Raw genomic sequence first — 19,606 nt, 5'->3', positions numbered from 1 at the left:
TGCAAGGAGCGAATTAAGGTTATCGGAAGGTTACAGGAAAATCATGTGCAATGCAAAACGTGAGAGATGGGACCATGTAACTCAATCTTATCAGGACTGATAAAATATACTCGCTCTATCCCATAATATAAGATCGTTTTGCAAGCTGTACCAATCAGCACAACACAAGTACGTGGACCTCCGGCACCGCACCGAAATCATTGCTTTATCTGAAAAGCAGGACAGGATTATATGGAAGTGGACTGCTGATCATTGCTACACTGCAAAATCTGCGTATCTATGTCAGTTCAATGGAAGAATTCAGTTGCCCCTGTCAGACCTTATTTGGAAGATCAAAATACCGGCGAAGGTAAAAATAATTGCCTGGCTTGCTGTTCAAAACAAATGCCTTAGGCTGGTCATAGTGGGGAGTAACTTAGACTAGTAACATGCATATGTTACTAGTCTATGTTACTACCTCTATAATGCATAGTATCATAGGCGATCTCATTTATTATCATGCATGACACATAGTAGCATCACATTTATTATATTACGGTATCTACCTATGTTACTATAACCATCTCTCTCTTCTTTAATTGCCTACCACATAAGCATGTTTGCGAGTCCCAAGTGCATGATACTACTTATGTTACCCTCACTGTGGCCAGCCTTACGGCTGACAACCTTGCTAAGCGCAAATGGTCCCACAACCCAGTCTGCCCCCTATGCAATATTGGAGTTGAATCAGCTGTGCATCTGTTTGGCACTTGCCCTTACGCTGCTGGCATATGGGGTTTCTTTCTGACAAAATATAAATACTCTTTCGACTTGAGGCCTGGATTCAACATGGCTAGCTTAACAGAGTGATGGTTGCAAACCTTGGAGATACTTCCTGTGCAGCGTCGACAGGAGTTCCCTTCGCTTTGCATGACCATATGGTGGATGACCTGGAAAGAGAGGAATAGTAGGATCTTCAACCTGAAGGCCTGCGACTTTCTGAGCACCTGCACTTCAATCTCGGAAGAGCACAACACAACGGTCCAAAAGAGCATGCAACGAAAATCTAGGTTCAGGACACCTTGATGACAGAAACTACTCCCTCCGTCCTATTAATATAAAAGGCAGTCATTTAGGCTATAGAAATCGGGCCTGAGCTGAGGCTCAAACAAAGATGAAATGCACCTTATAAGAGTTAAAATACGGGACATCATCCCTCTCTTCTTTCAGCTATCAGGACTAACACTTGAATGAATGGAAAACCAATCAACCATATGTACATCAACTGCCATTTGTAGTTCCTGCTATGCTATTGCTATAAAAACAAAATTGCCTACACAATGGATGTCTTTACACTCTTGGCTAGATTATAGGGCCTACGAGATCCAGCTCCAGTTTTCTTTTTTTTAATGCCTCTTCCTTGCAGCTCCCAGGACTACTTGAATTATAGATGCCACTGGCCACTGCGTTCCTCCTCCTCTCAAGATAGGCAAGACGGAAGAACGGATCACAAACTAATCAGATAGCGCCCAGACGGACCAAAGGATCACAAACTGAACTTCAGTGATCATTCCACGGAGACAGTGTACATTGTACACCTCACGCCAGACAATGGACAACATAGACTGCTATTCAGAGTCTGAGTCGATTGCTAGTACCAATCTTGGTCGAACTGACCTTTGCTGCCGAGCCGGTGACAAAGGACCACCAGGTCTCTCCCCAGGCAAGTCATCATCCATAGCTGAAGCTGCACACGAGGAATCAAATATTAAGTCTACCTGTGAAAATGTAGAAGTGTAATTATACAAGGGAAATCACTGTGTTCACACCAAATGGAACTATCAAGTAACTTACACTAACATGTTAACATTTTGCTAAATAGTTTGATCTAACAACAATAGTAGGAGCAGCAACCATACTTCAATTCTAGTCCCCTAAGGGAGTATCTAGAGTGAGTTGTGATGGATGGAGAAATCACAAATAATAAAACTGTAGAAATCAGAAGGGTTAATTTCGGTGCCTTACCATCTAAAGCTGTTATTTCATCCTCAGGGTTCCTCCTTTTCTGAGACGCTTTCTTGGCAGTAACGCAATTACTTGCAATCGATGCTTGGCTTTCATCAATGCAATTATTATGTCCATGTTCCAGTAGGTTTGCTGCTGCTGCTACTGGCTCATGCAGAGGTTGATGGTTGGCAGTATTGTTTTGCACTTCACCTAAATTATTTGTCAACTGTAAGCCAGGATGATCCTGGGGATTTGAAGGATACTGCCAAAATGAGAGTTGTCCCAGATCATCAAAATCTTCGCTGAACATAAGATATGAAGCCTCATCTAGACCACCTCCAGGTTGTTCCTCAGACGTTCCTTTAGTTTCAGGTGGATTGGGTGTAAATGGAACTCCAGTGTCATCTGCTGAGCTGGAATTCAAAGCATTAGGAGACAACACCGTGACGTTATCATCATCAGAGTCGCTCAGAACTATTATATCTTGCTCTCTTGATACTGCAGGGACATGTTCGTCTATAGGAGAAGAATCAAGATCATGTACATTGCTCATAGGGTAATCATATTGTCCTGGTTCCAAATCTTCAGTGTCCTCATGATCATTATTGCTTGTAGGAGTAATAAAGTTTCCATTTTTAAAGTGCTCTGCGTGGTCACCATCAGAAGATTGTGTCGAGTTAACATCCCCTCTCTTCGTAATTTCCCACTTGCCGTTGTTGTTTTTTCTAATTCCCAACTTGATACGGGAGCCCAGCTGGTCAGACAGAGACTCCTCTTTAATCTCATGCTTTACAATACTCGTGTTGATCTTGGACCCTATGTTGGTGGCTACAGAGAGAGCACCATCTGGTAAATGCCACCGCGTAAGATCCTTCAGTTCAGCTCCACCCTTAACTCTCCAGGAACCATCAGGCTTGACATCAATTTCAGATACATCATCTTCACAGCTTTGGATCTGGACCACCAAAATGCAACAGTGTCGTCAAAATAATGCATAATGGACTAATGTAGACTTGAACATGTACATCATTTCCACTATGAACTCACCAGTGAAGTGATCCGGTTGAAATATGGGTCAATGATTATGTCGTCCAGAGAATAATTCTTCAGGCAAATTGGGCATTGCCACTGCAGACAGGAACATGTAGTTTTATTAGGCAAAGAAGGGAAAGAGAATAATTGGTCAATTTACGAAAAACAGCCAGACCTTCCGTGAACGTTGATTAAGTTCCACAAAAGCTTCTAAATCAAAGCAACCCATGTGGACACAGGGTTTAAACCTGCCAGCTATCTTAATCCTTGAACCAGTCATCTGTCAAGATAAATTAGCTTTCAGGAAGGCACATATTACAGAACCTAGCATACAAAGACATAATGGCTAACTTTGTGTCAAGGAGTGCAAAATATACTATGGATCATACAATACCATATTGCCATTATGGGATTGTTGAATAGCATCTGGGTTGACAATTATGATATAAAGTACGTATGATAATTTTCGAAGAATAAATTTAAGCGTTGGGTGTCATGGCTCACACATAAAATAATGTCAGGCCATCAGGTGGCAAATGCAATATTCGGTATTCAATGGACATGAGGTCAGATGCAACAGATATATCAGATCAAGTATCAGCAAATATCTACGCATCTAAACATTCTCAGTAATGGGCAGAGTAATTACCGGACATCGGAGATTCACAGAGACCCTGTCAGCCACAACCTCAATATCACTATCACTGTCAGCATTATCTGCCTCAGCTCCACCACCAACACAACGCCGCACACGAGCAAGGGCATGATCAAACTTCTCGCCATCATGTTCCTTCGGCACCAAATTTAGGACCTGCCCATTATCAAATTATATGAAAGGAACAGAACCGTAAATCACAGTCCTGGAGTTTGGAAAGAAAAAATATTTTTAACAACATAGCTTGAGATAAATCAGAAATCATGGCCAGGAACCAACTGTTATAAGGAACATTCCATCACAGACAATTTTATTTTAGTACTTTTGCGCCATCTTCATCGCATAAAATAGCTATCCTCCCGAATACAGTGGAGTTCCACTTGTAGGGACGATCTACAGATAGTGTGTGCCACCGAATCCAAACAAGCCTGATTGATTGTACTAACCTGAGGGAAGTAAAGGATACTAAGCAGACTAAGTGGGAGCAGAGGTGGGAACCACCAGCTGATGATTTACTCAGAATAAATGTTGATTGGAGTGCTTCACAGGATAATTCAAATGGGGGTTTTGGTTTCATCATCAGAGATAAAAGTGGTCAGGCTATTGCCGCGGGTGCAGGTAACATACCCTATTTACTGAACCCGTTGCATTCTTAAGCCGTGGCATGTCTGAAGAGTTTGCAAGCTGCACGACAGTTGGGTATGGTGTCGGTGATTGTCGAGACGGATTCCACAACGCTCGTGCAGGCGATTAAAGGAACGGCCCAGGATCACTCTGCCATAGGTGTCATCTTCCGAGAGATTAAAGTTCTTGCTCGTTTAAACTTTTCTTTTTTTGAGATTGTTCTTTGCCCAAGGGGCTGTAATAAGGTAGCAGATTCTCTAGCTGCTCACGGTGCACGAATGGGCCATGCATCCTCAGCCTTGTGGCCGGATGGAGCGCCAGACCTTGTTCATGCATTGATTGCCAGCGACTTGGCTGGCCGTTCTGGTTAACGGAATAAAGAGTATTCCGGCTCAAAAAAAAAACATTACGAACATCATAAATTGGCGCATGGTCACTGTGGTGATCAATTTCAAACACACCCACCCAGCCAGACAGAAACAACACGTTTTTCTCCCATGGACACAGGTTTGTACTTTCCATTTTCTTTCTACCTTATCTCCAACAACCAGGCCACCAGCCCAACTCACGCCATACCTTTGCAAGTACCACACACGAAGGCTCTGGATCATTGTCCCCACCGTCATGCCCCTAACCTGCTGGGCCGCTCCCCAATCGCCTCTCGCGCTGGGCACCCGCAATATGGATCCATAGATAAACAATTTTCTCGCCGATATGAAAGCACCCACCCACTGCCGCCTCAATGAGGGTCACTCACACCACGATTTAGGAGCAGTGTGCTCCACCCCCTGCCGTTCTTGGATCTACTGTGTTTTTTAAGTTAAGAGGTTGGTTTCATCAAGTTGGATGCGACTAGTTGAGTCAGAAATTGGTATTCCTCGAGTAGGAAGTTACTGCTTTTGTAAGTGAAGTTGGTGTTCACTGGGCTGGGAGTTGGGTGTTCATGGAGTTGAAAGCTCCAGTTTTTGAAGTTATAAGTTGATATTCATTTGAGAAGAAAAATGAGTGTTGATAGTTGAAAATTGTAGAACACCTAGCCAAAAAATTGATGTTTCTTAGCTTCTCCGGTGGCACCGCCCCACGCCAGTGATGGACGGTGCCGGAGTGGAGGCAGAACTAGAGACAGAGATACAATAGTGTGGCAGGAAAGATACAGGTGTTTGGTGCACGGGGGCGAGATCCGTGTTCCAACAGGGGGAGAGAGTCCTATTGGAATCAATCACACTACACTGCATGCATGCACGATCACCAAATAGATGTCCTAAACATTGAAAGACAAGGTGAGGGAGAAATAGAACATATTCAGCATTTATGGAAAAGGTGAAGAAAAACATGCTTCATGAAATGAACAATCTAATAGTAAGCAGTCTTGACAATGGAAATGTGGAAACGCCTTTTGTGACACAATATACATAAAAGTTACCTCTTGCAGAGACCTCCTCTTGGCAATTCTAACACCCAAAGAGAACATGCGGGAGTCACTTCTAGATAGAACAATTTTATTAGGTCCTTCTTTGCAATATTCCGTTAACTGCAAAGAGAAATGATGAGTAGGATCAACAAACATCCATACAGAAAATGTAACTAATAATCAACTAAAGAATATAATAGGTATTTGACAAATCATTCAAAAGCAAGAATAAGAGAGAGCATGCTCCATGGCAACAAGACTTACTACAGGACCATCATCTCTACCATTGGCCCCTAACTGCTGTGTAGGTTGCCGATTAACAACCCTGACTTGAACACCTGAGGGGGAGAAAAAGAACTGCTAATATGAATCAGATCTATGATGATTGAAATTAATAGAACAGTAGTAAGAGAATACCCGCAGGGGGTGGGGGGAGTAGGAGGCTGGGACTAAAGCAGAGATACAACTATACAAGAGAATCCAACCAGGCTCTATCCTAAAGGAGAGGAGAAAGAGGCATTTTTGAAGCAGGACCGGGAAGCTAACAGGATTAACATGCATATAGACGTGCACACACATATTGCTCGTAATCGGACAAGGGAATGCAACACAAGATGACAAATGGTATTCGGCGCAGCAACCAAGCACAAGCTACATCTAGCTTTGGTCACACCACATAAACCTAGGAAAGTAAATCACCATGCAAACATGAACTCATTTTAACAGCCAAATATTAGTTTGGAAGGCAAATATGAAGCCCGTCCTTCAATCAGGTGCATGGCGGGGAACAGTGTCAGTGTGTGCACCAAGTATAACAATAAGGCAAATGTTAAAGATGCATCTTCCATGGATACTTGTAGATTACATGACTCATAAGAAACCAAACCTGTGCAATGAACTTGAGTATGTGTCCTTTAAGCTAAATAAACAATTTTCTATAGATCTATATCAAAGGATGTTATCTAGTAGGCCAATGCATATTACCATTAATTTGCATATCTGAGTGTAAAGGCCATTGCATCCTGAAAGGAACTTGGTCATCAAGAAGGATACACCAAACCTGCAAGAAGATAAGTGGTGCAAAGAAACTTAATGTCAACAATGCATACACGGTGGTCTGATAGTCTCTAGTATGGCATAAGATGACTGGAAATAGCATACAGTGACCATAACTATACTCACAAGTCACAGCCAAATCATTGAATTACAATCTGGCATTTCTTAATAATGCACGACCAAAGAAACACTTATTGAAGGATGATACTGGACAAACCTAATACTTCAAGGAAATGAAGAAGGAAACGAAAAAGAACCTGAATGTCATATTCGGCTTTCTGTAGCATTTCCCTATTAGCTCTTGATAATGGAAAGGTTTTCTCGAGATACTGTATAGTATATGACCTGGACCATAGAAAAGAATCACACACAAAAACTATGCAAATTTCAGAATGTCATGGTTCAGTTTAATTCATCAATTTTTGCACCGACCAAGTGAGTGTTAATAATATTCAATGCATAACTCACCCATCAGTCGCTATTTTGGAAGGAGCTATTGATGTTGGAAGTAATGGATGATTGATAGTGACCCAGAAACTGCAAGTTATAGAAGGAAACTATGTTAAAACAGCCGGTCATTTAATATTAATATAATGTTCTCAGTCTTAAATGTTGAAAAGGCAAGCAGGCAGAACAAAAGATGAGTTTGATATTACATGAAAGTTTTGAAGAACTTACGGATCGGCCTTATTTATTCGACAGATGTCACAGTAGAAGCTGGAAGGTAATTCCTGAGGAACACTCTCTGCAGACTTCTCGGATATGATAACATAACCAACATGTTGCCAGACATTGCATTGTGGATTATCACACTGAAAGGGCCAAGCAAGTTAGGTGGAAACAAACAGAACCTATCAAGAACATAACTGCCAGTTTCATAAAACACATGATATTCATAATAAAATAAGTTCTGTGTTCCAAAACAAATAAAGTTTGGGGGTTTTAGAATATAAGAACAAATCACTGCTTTGAAGTTTCAGAATGTAGATAAACTGATTTAATGATTCAATATACAATCTGCATAATCAAGGAGACTGAAAAACAGATTGTGGGCTTACTGCATTGGTTGGAGAAAATGAAAAAACAATCAAACTGTCAAGTAGTCATGTGTGTGACGAAAACTATACCTTTATCATGGATCCATTGGCGATGGAGCTACCACAAGGACAACGGACATTGACATCCTTTTGAGCAGAACCATTTAACTTTTTTTTAGGCTTTACACTTTGTCCTGAATCAATCTGATTTGGTGAGGCTGCAGCAGAATTTGCAGGACTGTGCAGTTTCCTAGATAGTAAGCAAAAACAGACAGTATGAGTGTATGACAAAACACAGTAGGAGTCAATCCAAATAATACAAACACAAGGTCAATATGTGAACAAATGTAACCTCACCTAAAGGTTTCATCAACTATTTTCAACACGGTTTCTTTTTCAACCGCCGGTTTCTTTGTTAAGCCATTCAGTTGTGATACTGCAAGAACAATACGAAAGTTATTCCTCTTGTACCTTTAGACAAACACTAGTATAAAAGGGCCATTTTTGGAAGAAGAAAGACAAAAAACAATGCACCTTGATCTTGTTGATCAGATAGTATTGTTAAGATTTTATCCACCAATTCCTGGAATTGTAAAGCAAAATCAGAAAAACAAAAAATGGCTTAGAAGTAAATAACGAAAAGGCACAGAGAAGTTAATTAGTTCCGAAAGATGTTACGGTATTGGTAAGGACGACTTGACAATCCAATCGATTATTTGTTCCCAAAAAGTAAAGGGAAGATTGAAACATTTGAGCAAGTGATGTAAACTTGTAAAGTAAAGCAATAAGTAGAATTTATATTTGTAGAATGTATTCATGTAGATATACGAAATTGCATTGAACAAACCTGCTTCTTTCCTTGCTTTGAAAGTCCAAGCAGATGCAGGACATCTTTTAGCTCTTTTATTCGGAAGTGCTTCAACTTGTCCTGCAACAAAGCATTTAGCTATCAGCGACATAAAACAGATGAATGAGCCACGCAGGTCTATTCCTTTAGGACAAGACTAACACACACATGAAAAGGGGTGCTAAATAAGATAATCACTTGAAAGATCTACTTCGTAACAGGGGCATCTTGACAACATAAAAGAACTAATACAAAAAATGATGAAATTTCCATATAGACCACTCCAATTGATTATACATAGTGATGCAAACAAGAAACAAGTTTTATCAGATGACGCGAGGAGCTGAGGGCAGAACTATCGATGCCGCTGCTATCCTGTATACAATACATGAGTAAGGGCATGGTATAGTGTAATATAACGACAGTTCTGGACTGTTGTCGAATGCTTGAATAAGAGCACCTAGTAGCTATCAACTACAATATACAGATATTAAGCACCACTAAAGTGAAGGTGATGCAGCAATGACATTTAGCAATCGAATTCCGATCTAAAACTTGGTTACTAAATGCATCCCTCCGAACAATCTTACTGAAGCAAAGTTGCCGAGCAATGTAAACAGTGCCAGTGCAAGAGAATGGCAAACAGATAAAGAAATCAGCTAGTTTTGCGGAAACAAGCAACGCAAGAAGACTAAGAAATACTAACTGTGAGGAGTTTCAGCACCTAGCAAAATGTTAGCAGGGCATGTCAGCTTGGGCGTCAGCAGTGTCGAATCCCAAATTGCAATCTCTACAGAAAACAACTTGTAACGATGTAAGATGCGCAGCTGCGGCCTAATTTTAAGCAGTTATATGTATGAGCCTAGTAGCCAGGCTTGGTAAGTAAAGCTGGTTCAGGTTACAGAAGGGAATTGTCAAGCGACGATCAATCAAGAGTTTCCCTGTCCCTAATCGGCTAAACAGAAACCTATTAAGCGGTAGGGATATGAAACTAATAAGACGGCTCGTCAGAGTTCTACTAGGTTATGATGGGAGGGGGTCGCCGGAGGAGGGCCGTAGAATTAGAACCGTCACCAGATTGAGGTCGCCGTCGTGCAGAGTAGAAGCGGGCATCCACCGCGGAACACGTTCGGATGGAATCGCAAAAGTATGAGGCATGGAGGGATATGCGAAGAGATGCGGATACCTTGCAACCGGCGAGCGCCGCATCGTCGGCGGACTCCGGCTCCATGGCGGCTCTGGCCCGGGGGAATCCAATGCGATGACGCCCTACGCGAGGCCGGCGGAGTGAAGGGAGGAGCGGCGGCGGAGAATTGGAGGAGGCTAGAAGAATCGCGGCGGCCGGAGGAGGAGGGGCGCTCCGCTCCGTTGGTGTGCGGCGGCTCGCGGGCGTGGCGGCCTGGCTGCTCTCTTTTCTCCTCCTCTTCTCTTCGGGTGATGACGACGACCGAGGGGAGAAACCTACGACGAGATCTGGACGGGACGCGTGTACCCTACCGAGGACTGGCGCGAATCTTAATGCTCTGTCCCCTGGTTTAAGCGACAAATCCGACTTTGATTAGGGTCTTTTTTAAGGGACTTTGATTATGAGTCTTTGGAGTAACTTCCGTTACATATGGCGTATGACTTATCGTAGACATCCGTCACGTATGAAAACAACCAGAACCTCCCCTAAAAAAAAAAAACAACCAGAACCAGTAATGTCTTTTTTTAGTGAAAAACAACCAGTAATGTCAACATCTTGTTGTGAACTTGGCGTAGCTCTCATGATTAGCTTTTTTTTGTATTATGCTTCTTATATTCATAAATACTTTACAACCATATGCAGTAAATAAAAATAATATTTTTTATATTATTATCCAAATCTCATTGTTTCATACAACCAAATATATCTAAATATATTGCAAAACATTCGTGCACCAATGTGTGAGATAACATCTAATCATATGTACCAAAATAATTGATTCCCACTAACTCCAATTCTATCAACACGCAAGTATGCCGCCTCACCATGCCAGCATATAGACTAAATAATTGATCTCCACTAACTCCAATTCTCTTAACATGCAACTATGTCATCTCATCATGCCATCATCATGGGAAAGACCTACATTAACATGCACCATGCATGCTACTCATATTTAATTAAATATTCTTTGACTATAGAATAATCAAATGCAATAAATTACTTTCTCCGGCCTCCGCCCATAATATAAGAGCGTTTTTGGCACTACTGAACGTTTTTGGCACTACCGAGCGTTTTTGGCAGTACAGTAGTGCCAAAAACGCTCTTATATTATAGGACGCGGGGGGGGGGGGGTATGTTAGTTTCAGTTCCCATATTGTTAGTCAAAAAACCAATGTTTCCTACAAACAAATCTCAATGAAATTATTTCAAACAGTTCCCACAACAACGTGCGGGGTATCATCTGTAGTTCAAAAAATATACATGTCATTTGCTCTTAATGTGTGTGCTCACATGTGTTTAAGCCTTCTTCATATAGTCACTATTTTCTTTTACTTTTAATCAATTGACACTAGTGTCAGTCCCAATGCATTATATTTTAAGCTACATTATATGCATTAAGTATGTATTTAGATATAGCTCGTCCAATGCATTACTTCTATATCTTGTTGTCATATCTAAAAGAGTTCTTATTTAACATGTTTCGTGTGAGGAAAAGAATGACTTGTCTTGGTTTTTATGCTAAGAGCTATATCTAGATTAAGATATGATAACTCTCTCTTTCCTCATTAAATAGGGTGTTACGTTACATCTAACTTTGCTTATGTGTCATGATCAAGATTTTAGGATCGTCGGAAAATTTGAAACATATCAAATGGTGATATGTTCCGACAAATATTTTTTGAAGCACAAGTTAGCAACTAACTTGTACTCCCCGTGATAATATGCATGTGCTTCACTTATGCTTCCCTGTGGCACAGGACAAAGCGCGCATATAGTGGGTCGTGCTACAGTACACATACACAAGGAATCAATGGAAAAATCGAAGTAAGAAATCCAAACAAAAGAATCAAGAAAGAAACCACCGTGGCTCTTTTCTGCTCTTCTAGAACTGCAACCTCCTGCGCGCCGGGAAGCGATGCTATGTCTTTTTTTTTTTGCGGGGAATACGGATGCTATGTCTCGACTATTGTGAGATCCAGTGCCCACTTGCCTACACGTACGCTGAATATTTGTGTATAGAACGCTCGCTTCCAGCGCGGGGCCGGGGTCAGTTTTCTTTCATTTTTATGTTTCTTCTTTTCGTTTCTTCTCTTTATTACCTTTTCTTTTCGGTCACTTTTATCTTTTTAATTAAATTGGTATTTTTCATTATACATATATGTGTGTGTGTTCCTTTTTTATATTTCCTTTTTTCCTGTATGCATTTTTATTTTCCTCTTTTTTCAAAAAAGTACAAACACTTTTTGAAAATGCATGATATATTTTGAAACTGTTTGAACTTTATTTTTAAACGCACAAATGCTTTCAAAAAATGGGTGAAGTTATACAAACATTTTTGTAAGAATATGCGAACACTTTTTATGAAAGAATCAAGAAAGAAACCACCGCGGCTCTTCTACAAATGCTCCTGCGTGCCGGGAAGCTATACAGATGCTATGTCTCGCCTATTGTGAGTTCCGGTGCCCACTCGCGCTACACGGCACCCTGAATTGGGTCGGGCAAATACGCTAAATTTTTCTGTACAGAACGCTCGCTTCCAGCGCGGGGCCGGGGTCAGTTTTCTTTTATTTTTATTTTTTCTTCTTCTCGTTTCTTCTCTTTATACCTTTTCCTTTTGTTCACTTTTATCGTTTTTAATTAAATTAGTACATTTTATTATACATATATGTGTGTGTTCCTTTTTTATATTTCCTTTTTTCCTGTTTGCATTTTTATTTTCTTTTTTTAAGTACAAACACTTTTTGAAAATAAGTTATTTATTTTGAAAATGTTTGACTTTATTTTAAATGCACAAATGCTTTAAAAAATGGGTTACCATTTTTTGAAGTTATACAAACATTTTTGTAAGAATATGCGAACACTTTTTATGCAACCAATTCATAATGCGTGAACACATGATTTATTTTGAAAATGTTTGAACTTTATTTTTAAATGCACAAATTCATGTAATAACGCACGGGGTATTGTATGTACATATATACGAGGCGCCATGATGACTTCGACAATCTCAAGATGTTTTGAGCCGGCTCAGTATCTCAAAGGTGCTCATAGGGTAAGGTGTGCATCAGTACGTTCTTATGAGTGAGGGTATATATGTATATGTGAGCATCATGCGATTGCACAATGTCAAAACACACACAAGTTTTCCTGAACATGGAATGCTAATCGTCCATGTAGCTAGTCCGCGGGGAGCTTCCTTCCTGGTCCGTGGAGAAGGCTCATGTGAGCAACGCACTCGGACAGGAATGCTAGAAGACGGCGTCCGCATGTCCACGCCCGCATGCAAATAATAAATTTAAACAAACAAGGTTAATAAAGCAATGAGGATTAAACAATTTTTGCTACGCCGACAGATGCGGGCATGGGGATGTCGTTCGCTTGCATCCTTACACCCGGAAAGCCAAGTCAGGGAGGAGGAAGGGGGGGGGGGGGGCTTCTCCCTTTGGCGAAAGATCAAATAGGACACCCAATATGACGCTCTATGCGTCATATAGCTGGGGAGCGCATAGGGGGCACCTCACCAAGGCCTACCCACTCGCACTCGCAAGTACTGTAGCAAACCAGTTTTCTGTGACGCACGTATTCGCACACATGTACTGCACCGAACTAGTCCATCCATGTTGAGCCCGATTTAGTGGGGTAATCTAGTGAAACAGTTCTTGTAGCAGACCTACTGTAGCACTGCATTTTGAAATTTTTGTGAACATGTTTTTGGAAAATCAATCATTTTTTGAAACAAAATGGCTTTTTAACTCTTATACCATATTTAAAGAAACACATTTTGAAATTATTAAAGATTCTGAACATTTTTTTAAAACCCCATTTTTTTAATTCTCAAACAATGTTTTAAAACATGAATATTTTTGAATTTATTTAACAATCTGAAATAAACACGAACATTTTTGAATTTCCGGACATTTTTTGAAATTGTGAACAAATTTTTGAAATGGGAACATTTTCTGAAAAGTGCGAGCATTTTTTGAATTCCTTTTTTTTTTAATCACAGACATTTTTTTTGAATTGGTGATTTTTTTTAAAAAACAAGGACATTTTTTGAACTTCTGTTTTTCTTGGAAGAAAGAAAGTGAAAACGAAAAACCGAAGAAAACTAGTAAAAATGAAAGGTAGAAAAGGGAAAAGCCTAAAGAAAACCCGGTAAATGAAACAACTTGTTTGTGGAAAAAGGAAAAAAAAAAGAAAGACTAATATAAAATGGACAGCTAATGGGCGGGCCCAACTTACGTTGGTTGGGGTACGCTTCCTGTGAATCCTCAGCAATCTGACGCTGAGGCTTTCCAGATAAAATGACATGAGTTTTGGGCGAACTGGAGCGACGAGCGCTAGGAAAGATGGCTCTGCTCGGTTGTTGGCGCCCCCACATGGATTTGCATTATCGCATGTGGACGCTGGAGTTTCAACGGACGGCACTGGTGGTTCAGCAGTAATTATGACGATGCTGGTAATTATCTAGGCTCTTCCTCCCTGGTGTTACATGGGTTCAAGGATGTGCATGACATTCTGAAGGGTAGGAGTGGCATATACGGGATGATCATTGAGGAGATCAAGTTGAGAGCTTTGCATTTTAATTGTAATTTTCGTTCCGAAAGTCGGACGACTAACTTTGAGGCCGATTTATTAGTCAAGCATTCGCATTCATGAAAATCGGGGCATCACCCCACGATCCGGTTTGTATCCCACACTATATGGACTGTTAGTAATAAAGCTTGGTGATTTTCTAAAAAAAAAGAATAAAATGACATGGGGCAAATCTAGTATTTGGGCTGTATGTAGCTGTAGCAAATACTATCTGGCTGCTGGGCTGCACAGCATACAGTAAGTGCATCTTGTTATTGGTGTAGCATGAGGGTTAGCCCTTGGGTTGGTCTCATCTTTTTTATTGGTGTAGCATGATTTGCTATACATCTCAAATTATCAAAAAAAAAAAACGTCTCGTAGGCTTTGCCCTAGACTGGAAATCACCACTGTAATATTTCCGTCTGGTTTGTGAAAAACGACTACTGCAGTTTGGCAGCTGGATCTGACGATCTGTGCACATCAATTACGACCCAAGGCAGTCGACCGACCCATACGTAGGGACAGAAACAAAACAAAAAAAGTAATAGCACTCCAGGTACCCTAACTTGCACAGAATGTGATGATTCAGTCTCAAACTTGTAAAATTTGACCCCATCATACCTCAACTTGCACCTCATGTGATGATTTAGTCCCAGGCCAATTACAGCTCTACAATTGGCAGCCAGGTGGCTGGACCGGTCAGCGCACACACTTTTGCAGAAACCCTCCTGTCGTTTTCTTTAATCAACCCGCACTCAGCGTCTGAACCAACTGACCAGGATCGGCACGAACGGTGGCCCGTGCGCGTGGCCAGCATGGCGCGCGGCGCGATGGATGAAGCGGCAGCTGCTGGTCGTGCGATGTGCGCGGGCGCAGCACGCTCTGGACGCACTTCCACCAGGACGACCGCGAGCGCGTCCGCGACGGCACGGCCTTCGGCGCGTTCCCTGTCTCGTCCTTCGCCGCGGCCGCGGCGCTCCCCACCGAATTCCACCAGCTACCGACGACGAACGGAAGCAATGGCAGAAGAACAGCACGAGGCAAGCAAGTGATCACATGAGATAAACCTCGTTCCGTTCCATCCAAACCTACACAAGCATGTAATAAAAGGATTTATGACTATACCATTGCCCTTAATCAGACCTTAATCATACTACTAAGCCTTAATCACTACTACTGCTGCAAAGAAACAACTCGACCAGAGTGCCGAGCTACTGGTCAGGTGAAACGAGATGCCACGCCTCAGTACAGCCGGAGCATGCTCCTCGCGAACGACTGCGACCGCAGGTGCCGGCCGCCGTTGGCCGGCAGCCCGGTGGCGCCGCGCCGGCCGCTGGCGCTCCGCAGCGGGGTCAGGTAGAACCGCAGCATGCCGTTGTCGGCGTGGTGCCCCGGCGAGTACCGAGCGCTGCGGTTCCGCTCCAGCACGCATTGGTCTTCCTGTCGCCGCTTGACGCTGCCGTGGCCGTCGTCGAAGCAGCGCCGCGAGCTGCCCAGGCCGGCGCTGTTGCTGCTGAACGAGCTGCGCGCGCTGGCGTTGCTGTTGCACCTCTGCATCCCGGCGTTGCTGTACCCGCGGACGCGCAGCTCCGGCCACGGCTCCGAGAACGCGCGGTCCGCGGCGTCGGACGGGCTGCCCCGGCGGTGTATGAAGCCCCAGAAGCTCCACGCCTTGCCTAGACGCCGTGGCTTCTTGGCAGGGCCCGGGAACGCGGCGTCTAGGGTCACCGGGAAGTCTTCGACGAGAGAGTTTGAGCTGAACCGTTGGTCGAGCAGGTCTTCGGCATGGTGGAAGTGGTAGAACTCTGAGTTGCCGGTCAGCGGGGACACCGTGGCATTGGTGATGGCGGCCGCTGCAAGGGCTGGCTTTGGGTCGGGCACTTCGAACGACCTTGTCAGCACGGAGCCTGACCGCTCCAGGCTCCGGCGCCTCCGGCTCGGCGTGTCCATGTAGTAGTCTCGCGTCTGCGCCGAGCCTCCGGGGGTATTGGCGTCGCCGTCGGGCTCGGGCTGCGAGTCATCTTCCACAGGAATTTGGCCGTCGGAGCGTTCCACCACGCTGGCAGGTGAGTCCTCGAGCGCGGAGAGGATGGGCGGGAGCCGTGACAGCGGCGGAGGCGCTCGGCCAAGGCCAATGCCGGCGCCGGCGCCGAAGAGGTAGCCGTCCCAGGACGCGCGGGGCCCGCCCCAGGATAGACCTACATCGTCGACAGACATGCGGCCAGCATCAAGGGAGAATCTTGGGTCCGTGTCGCACGAACGACGGCCTCCCGCGAACTCCGAGCCTGCCTCCCCATGAAGGCGGCTCCGCTGAAGGAAGGAGGGCTTGGATGGCTTCTCCGACGGCGGCATTGCTGCGGCCACTGCCTTGCTGCCGGCCGCCTCCTCCTTCTTGAGCTTCTGCTTGCGCCTCCACTTGTGCCACTTCTTGCTGAAGACCGAAGCAGCGAGCCGGAAGCTCCCGGCGATCTCCTTCAGGTCCATGGGCGGCGGCTTCTTGGGCTGCGAAGATTCGAGATCTATGTGATCCTTCATGGCCTTGACCTCCCCGGACCCATAAGCTTCGGTTTTCATCTCTCCTGAGGTGTCGACAACCAAGACGAGCTCCACCACCGGAGTTATCTCGTCAGAGCTCTCGGCCATAACGATCTCGTCCTCCAAGAAGATCTCTGGGACGCACGGTCGAGCCGACGGCAGCTGGTGGAATTCGGTGGGGAGCGCCGCGGCCGCGGCGGAGGACGAGACGGGGAACGCGTCGAAGGCTGTGCCGTCGCGGACGCGCTCGCGGTCGTCCTGATGGAAGAGCGCCCAGAGCGTGCTGCGCCCGCGCACGTCGCACGACCAGCGCTGCCGCTTCATTCATCGCGCCGCGCGCCATGCTGGCCACGCGCACGGGCCGCCGTTCGTGCCGATCCTGGTTAGTTGGTTCAGACGCTGAGTGCGGGTTGATTAAAGAAAACAACAGGGGGGTTTCTGCAAAAGTGCATGCGCTGACCGGTCAAATCATCCCATGAGGTGTAAGTTGGGGTATAGTCAGTGGCGGAGCAGGGGGGACGAGCAGGGGCCTGGCCCCCCCTAACCATCGAGCGAACATGCAGCCGCTAATATAGAATTAGCGTAACGATCTCATGTCACACGTAGTAGGCCCCCCCTATCTCCACAACGTGAACTTTGGAAAAAGGGAAAAAAAAGGCCCATATGGAGCCCACTAGTGGCCAGATTGGGCTGTTAGCTCTAATCTCACCGCCTGGCCGCTGTGTTCTCCGGTAGAAGATCTCGTACGTGGGATTAGTGCGCATGCCGCTCCCCTTTGCCACCCAATCGCCTCTGCTCTCCTTACCTTGATCTGATTCATACGGCGGCGGTGCGTCCAGCTCCACTTGTCAATTCTTCCGGCTCGAATCAACGAACTAGCCGAGGTTTAACACATCACACTATCTATCAATCTTTTCTAACCCTAAATTCTCATCTTTGTTTCAGTGTTGAACTTATACATCTGTTTTCTGTTGTGTTTGGTTATGTGATTTGTGACACTGTGATTTTATGAAGAGTTCATATCTTGTGGTAGCTGTATAAATTATCGTGTTCGTGATCCGAGTCCTTATACGAGTTCCTATTTGTGATGCAAATTTTGCCTACGTTGAACTTAATTCCTCTGTCCCACAATATAAGACGCTTTTGCAGGCTATGTAAGTTTGCAAAAATGTCTTACATTATGGGACGGAATGAGTACAATATAGCTAATTCGAGATTGCAGTTCAACCATTGAAGAGAAACTTAATCTTAGAGGTAAATTTAAACTAATACTATAGCCGAAGCGAACTTTGTTCTATACGAATATTTTCTACATTGGATTTTTTTTATCTATACTGGGCTTGGCCCCCCTATATCAAAATCCTGGCTCCGCCCCTGGGTATAGTGAAGTCAAGTTTTGCAAGTTTGGGACTGAATCATCACATTCTGTGCAAGTTAAGGTACCTGTGTGCTATTACCTCAAACAAGATGACTGACTCGAGGAGAAGAAAGAAAGAAAGGAGGCAGGCAAATGTGAAACCGGAGACCTGCGAATTCGCTAGTGCACGCCACCTTTTGGCCACATCTTTCGGACGGGCAGGCAAAAAGTGGCGAGAACCTTTACCATGACATGACGCGACGCTGGTACTGGTGCCGGTGCCAGCGCCAGTGGATGCATCGCACCAAAAGGTTTTGTCATCCTGCACGTACGTGTTCCCCTTATATTGAGGGGGAATTCCACTTCCGTTCCGATCCACCGACGACAGCAACATCCTCCATTCGCCCAGCGCACCCGTAGCACTCCATTTCCTCTTGCGTCGCCTTTTCCCTGCTCCGTTCTACTCCTACACGTGCATCACGCACACACACAACACACACAACATATATACTCTGGGAATATCCTTCATTTCCTCTTCCACTGCTGCTAACTTTCGCTATGCATAATTGTTCACCGTCAAGTGGTCGCTCTTTCCACTCAAAAGCCACCTTATTTTCCTCCATTATTACAGTATATATAAGCTGGCTTTTCCCCTTCTCGGTCGAATCTTGCCCCAACGGGAGCGGTGGCGGTGGTGGCCGAATAAAGCGCTCGCGCGGCTATCGCATCACTACGTGCCGACCGGCGACCGGAGACTTTGCAATAGTAGTGGTGTTATATGCATGAGAGTAAGAGATAAATGATGCGTTGATTAATGGAGATGCATACTGAGAGCATCTTCAGCCGTTGGCCCCCCGGGGCGCCTAAAAACGCCGCCTGAGGAGAGCCGGCGCAAAAAATCGGCCTGGGGACGAGTTGGTCCCCAGCCGCCCGCCCCAGGGCCAACCCAGGCGCGTTTAAAAAGGCAAATATATAAAAAAAATTGGCAAAGTTCAGCGAAGTTCGGCATATATTACATAATAGTCGCGGCTTTTTATTACATAATATATCTAATTAAAAAAGAAACTGGCGGAACACGGAGTAGTCGCCGTCGTCGCCGCCATCCTCGCCACCGTCGTCGTCGGGCTTCTCCTCCTTGACGCGGCCGTCCCTGGTGGACCCCTGACCGGCGTCGGCAACTCGGACTGGTGGCGGCGGCGCGTCGTCGACGTTGCTGTCCTCGATGACGACGACTCCTCCTTCGTCGCGGCCCCGGCGGCGCTGCGCGAAGCGCCGCAGGGCGGCGCACTGGCGCTCCCTCGC

The 19,606-nt window shown here is 44.6% G+C and overlaps 2 protein-coding genes across 3 annotated transcripts; both read right to left on the bottom strand.

Annotated features, from left to right (window-relative positions):
- Positions 1 to 1,150: 1,150 nt before the first annotated feature.
- Positions 1,151 to 10,124, bottom strand: LOC123120538 (E3 SUMO-protein ligase SIZ2). 2 transcript variants are annotated; one of them, XM_044540548.1, is made up of 17 exons: positions 9,835 to 10,120; positions 9,373 to 9,438; positions 8,649 to 8,729; positions 8,336 to 8,384; positions 8,159 to 8,237; positions 7,892 to 8,051; positions 7,443 to 7,576; positions 7,233 to 7,301; positions 7,022 to 7,109; positions 6,693 to 6,768; positions 5,973 to 6,046; positions 5,721 to 5,828; positions 3,668 to 3,829; positions 3,194 to 3,298; positions 3,034 to 3,114; positions 2,005 to 2,941; positions 1,151 to 1,726 (listed from the first exon to the last, which is right to left on the bottom strand). In XM_044540548.1, exons 6-17 carry the CDS (start codon positions 7,898 to 7,900, stop codon positions 1,608 to 1,610), a joined length of 1,962 nt encoding a protein of 653 aa, XP_044396483.1. In that variant the 5' UTR covers positions 7,901 to 8,051; positions 8,159 to 8,237; positions 8,336 to 8,384; positions 8,649 to 8,729; positions 9,373 to 9,438; positions 9,835 to 10,120; the 3' UTR covers positions 1,151 to 1,607. The 2 variants fall into 2 exon arrangements, with proteins under 2 accessions (XP_044396483.1, XP_044396482.1); XM_044540547.1 differs by lacking the exon at positions 9,373 to 9,438 and having other exon boundaries at positions 9,835 to 10,124.
- A 5,337-nt stretch (positions 10,125 to 15,461) lies between these two features.
- LOC123120537 (protein OCTOPUS) lies at positions 15,462 to 17,386 on the bottom strand. The gene has a single exon (XM_044540546.1). The coding sequence runs from the start codon at positions 17,269 to 17,271 to the stop codon at positions 15,655 to 15,657; it is 1,617 nt and encodes a 538-aa protein (XP_044396481.1). The 5' UTR covers positions 17,272 to 17,386; the 3' UTR covers positions 15,462 to 15,654.
- Positions 17,387 to 19,606: the final 2,220 nt, after the last annotated feature.

This window comes from Triticum aestivum, chromosome 5D (genome assembly GCF_018294505.1).
Source record: "Triticum aestivum cultivar Chinese Spring chromosome 5D, IWGSC CS RefSeq v2.1, whole genome shotgun sequence".
Lineage (NCBI taxonomy): Eukaryota > Viridiplantae > Streptophyta > Magnoliopsida > Poales > Poaceae > Triticum > Triticum aestivum.
The sequence above is the reverse complement of the archived record's forward strand: the minus strand, read 5'-3'. Positions and strand labels throughout refer to the sequence as shown.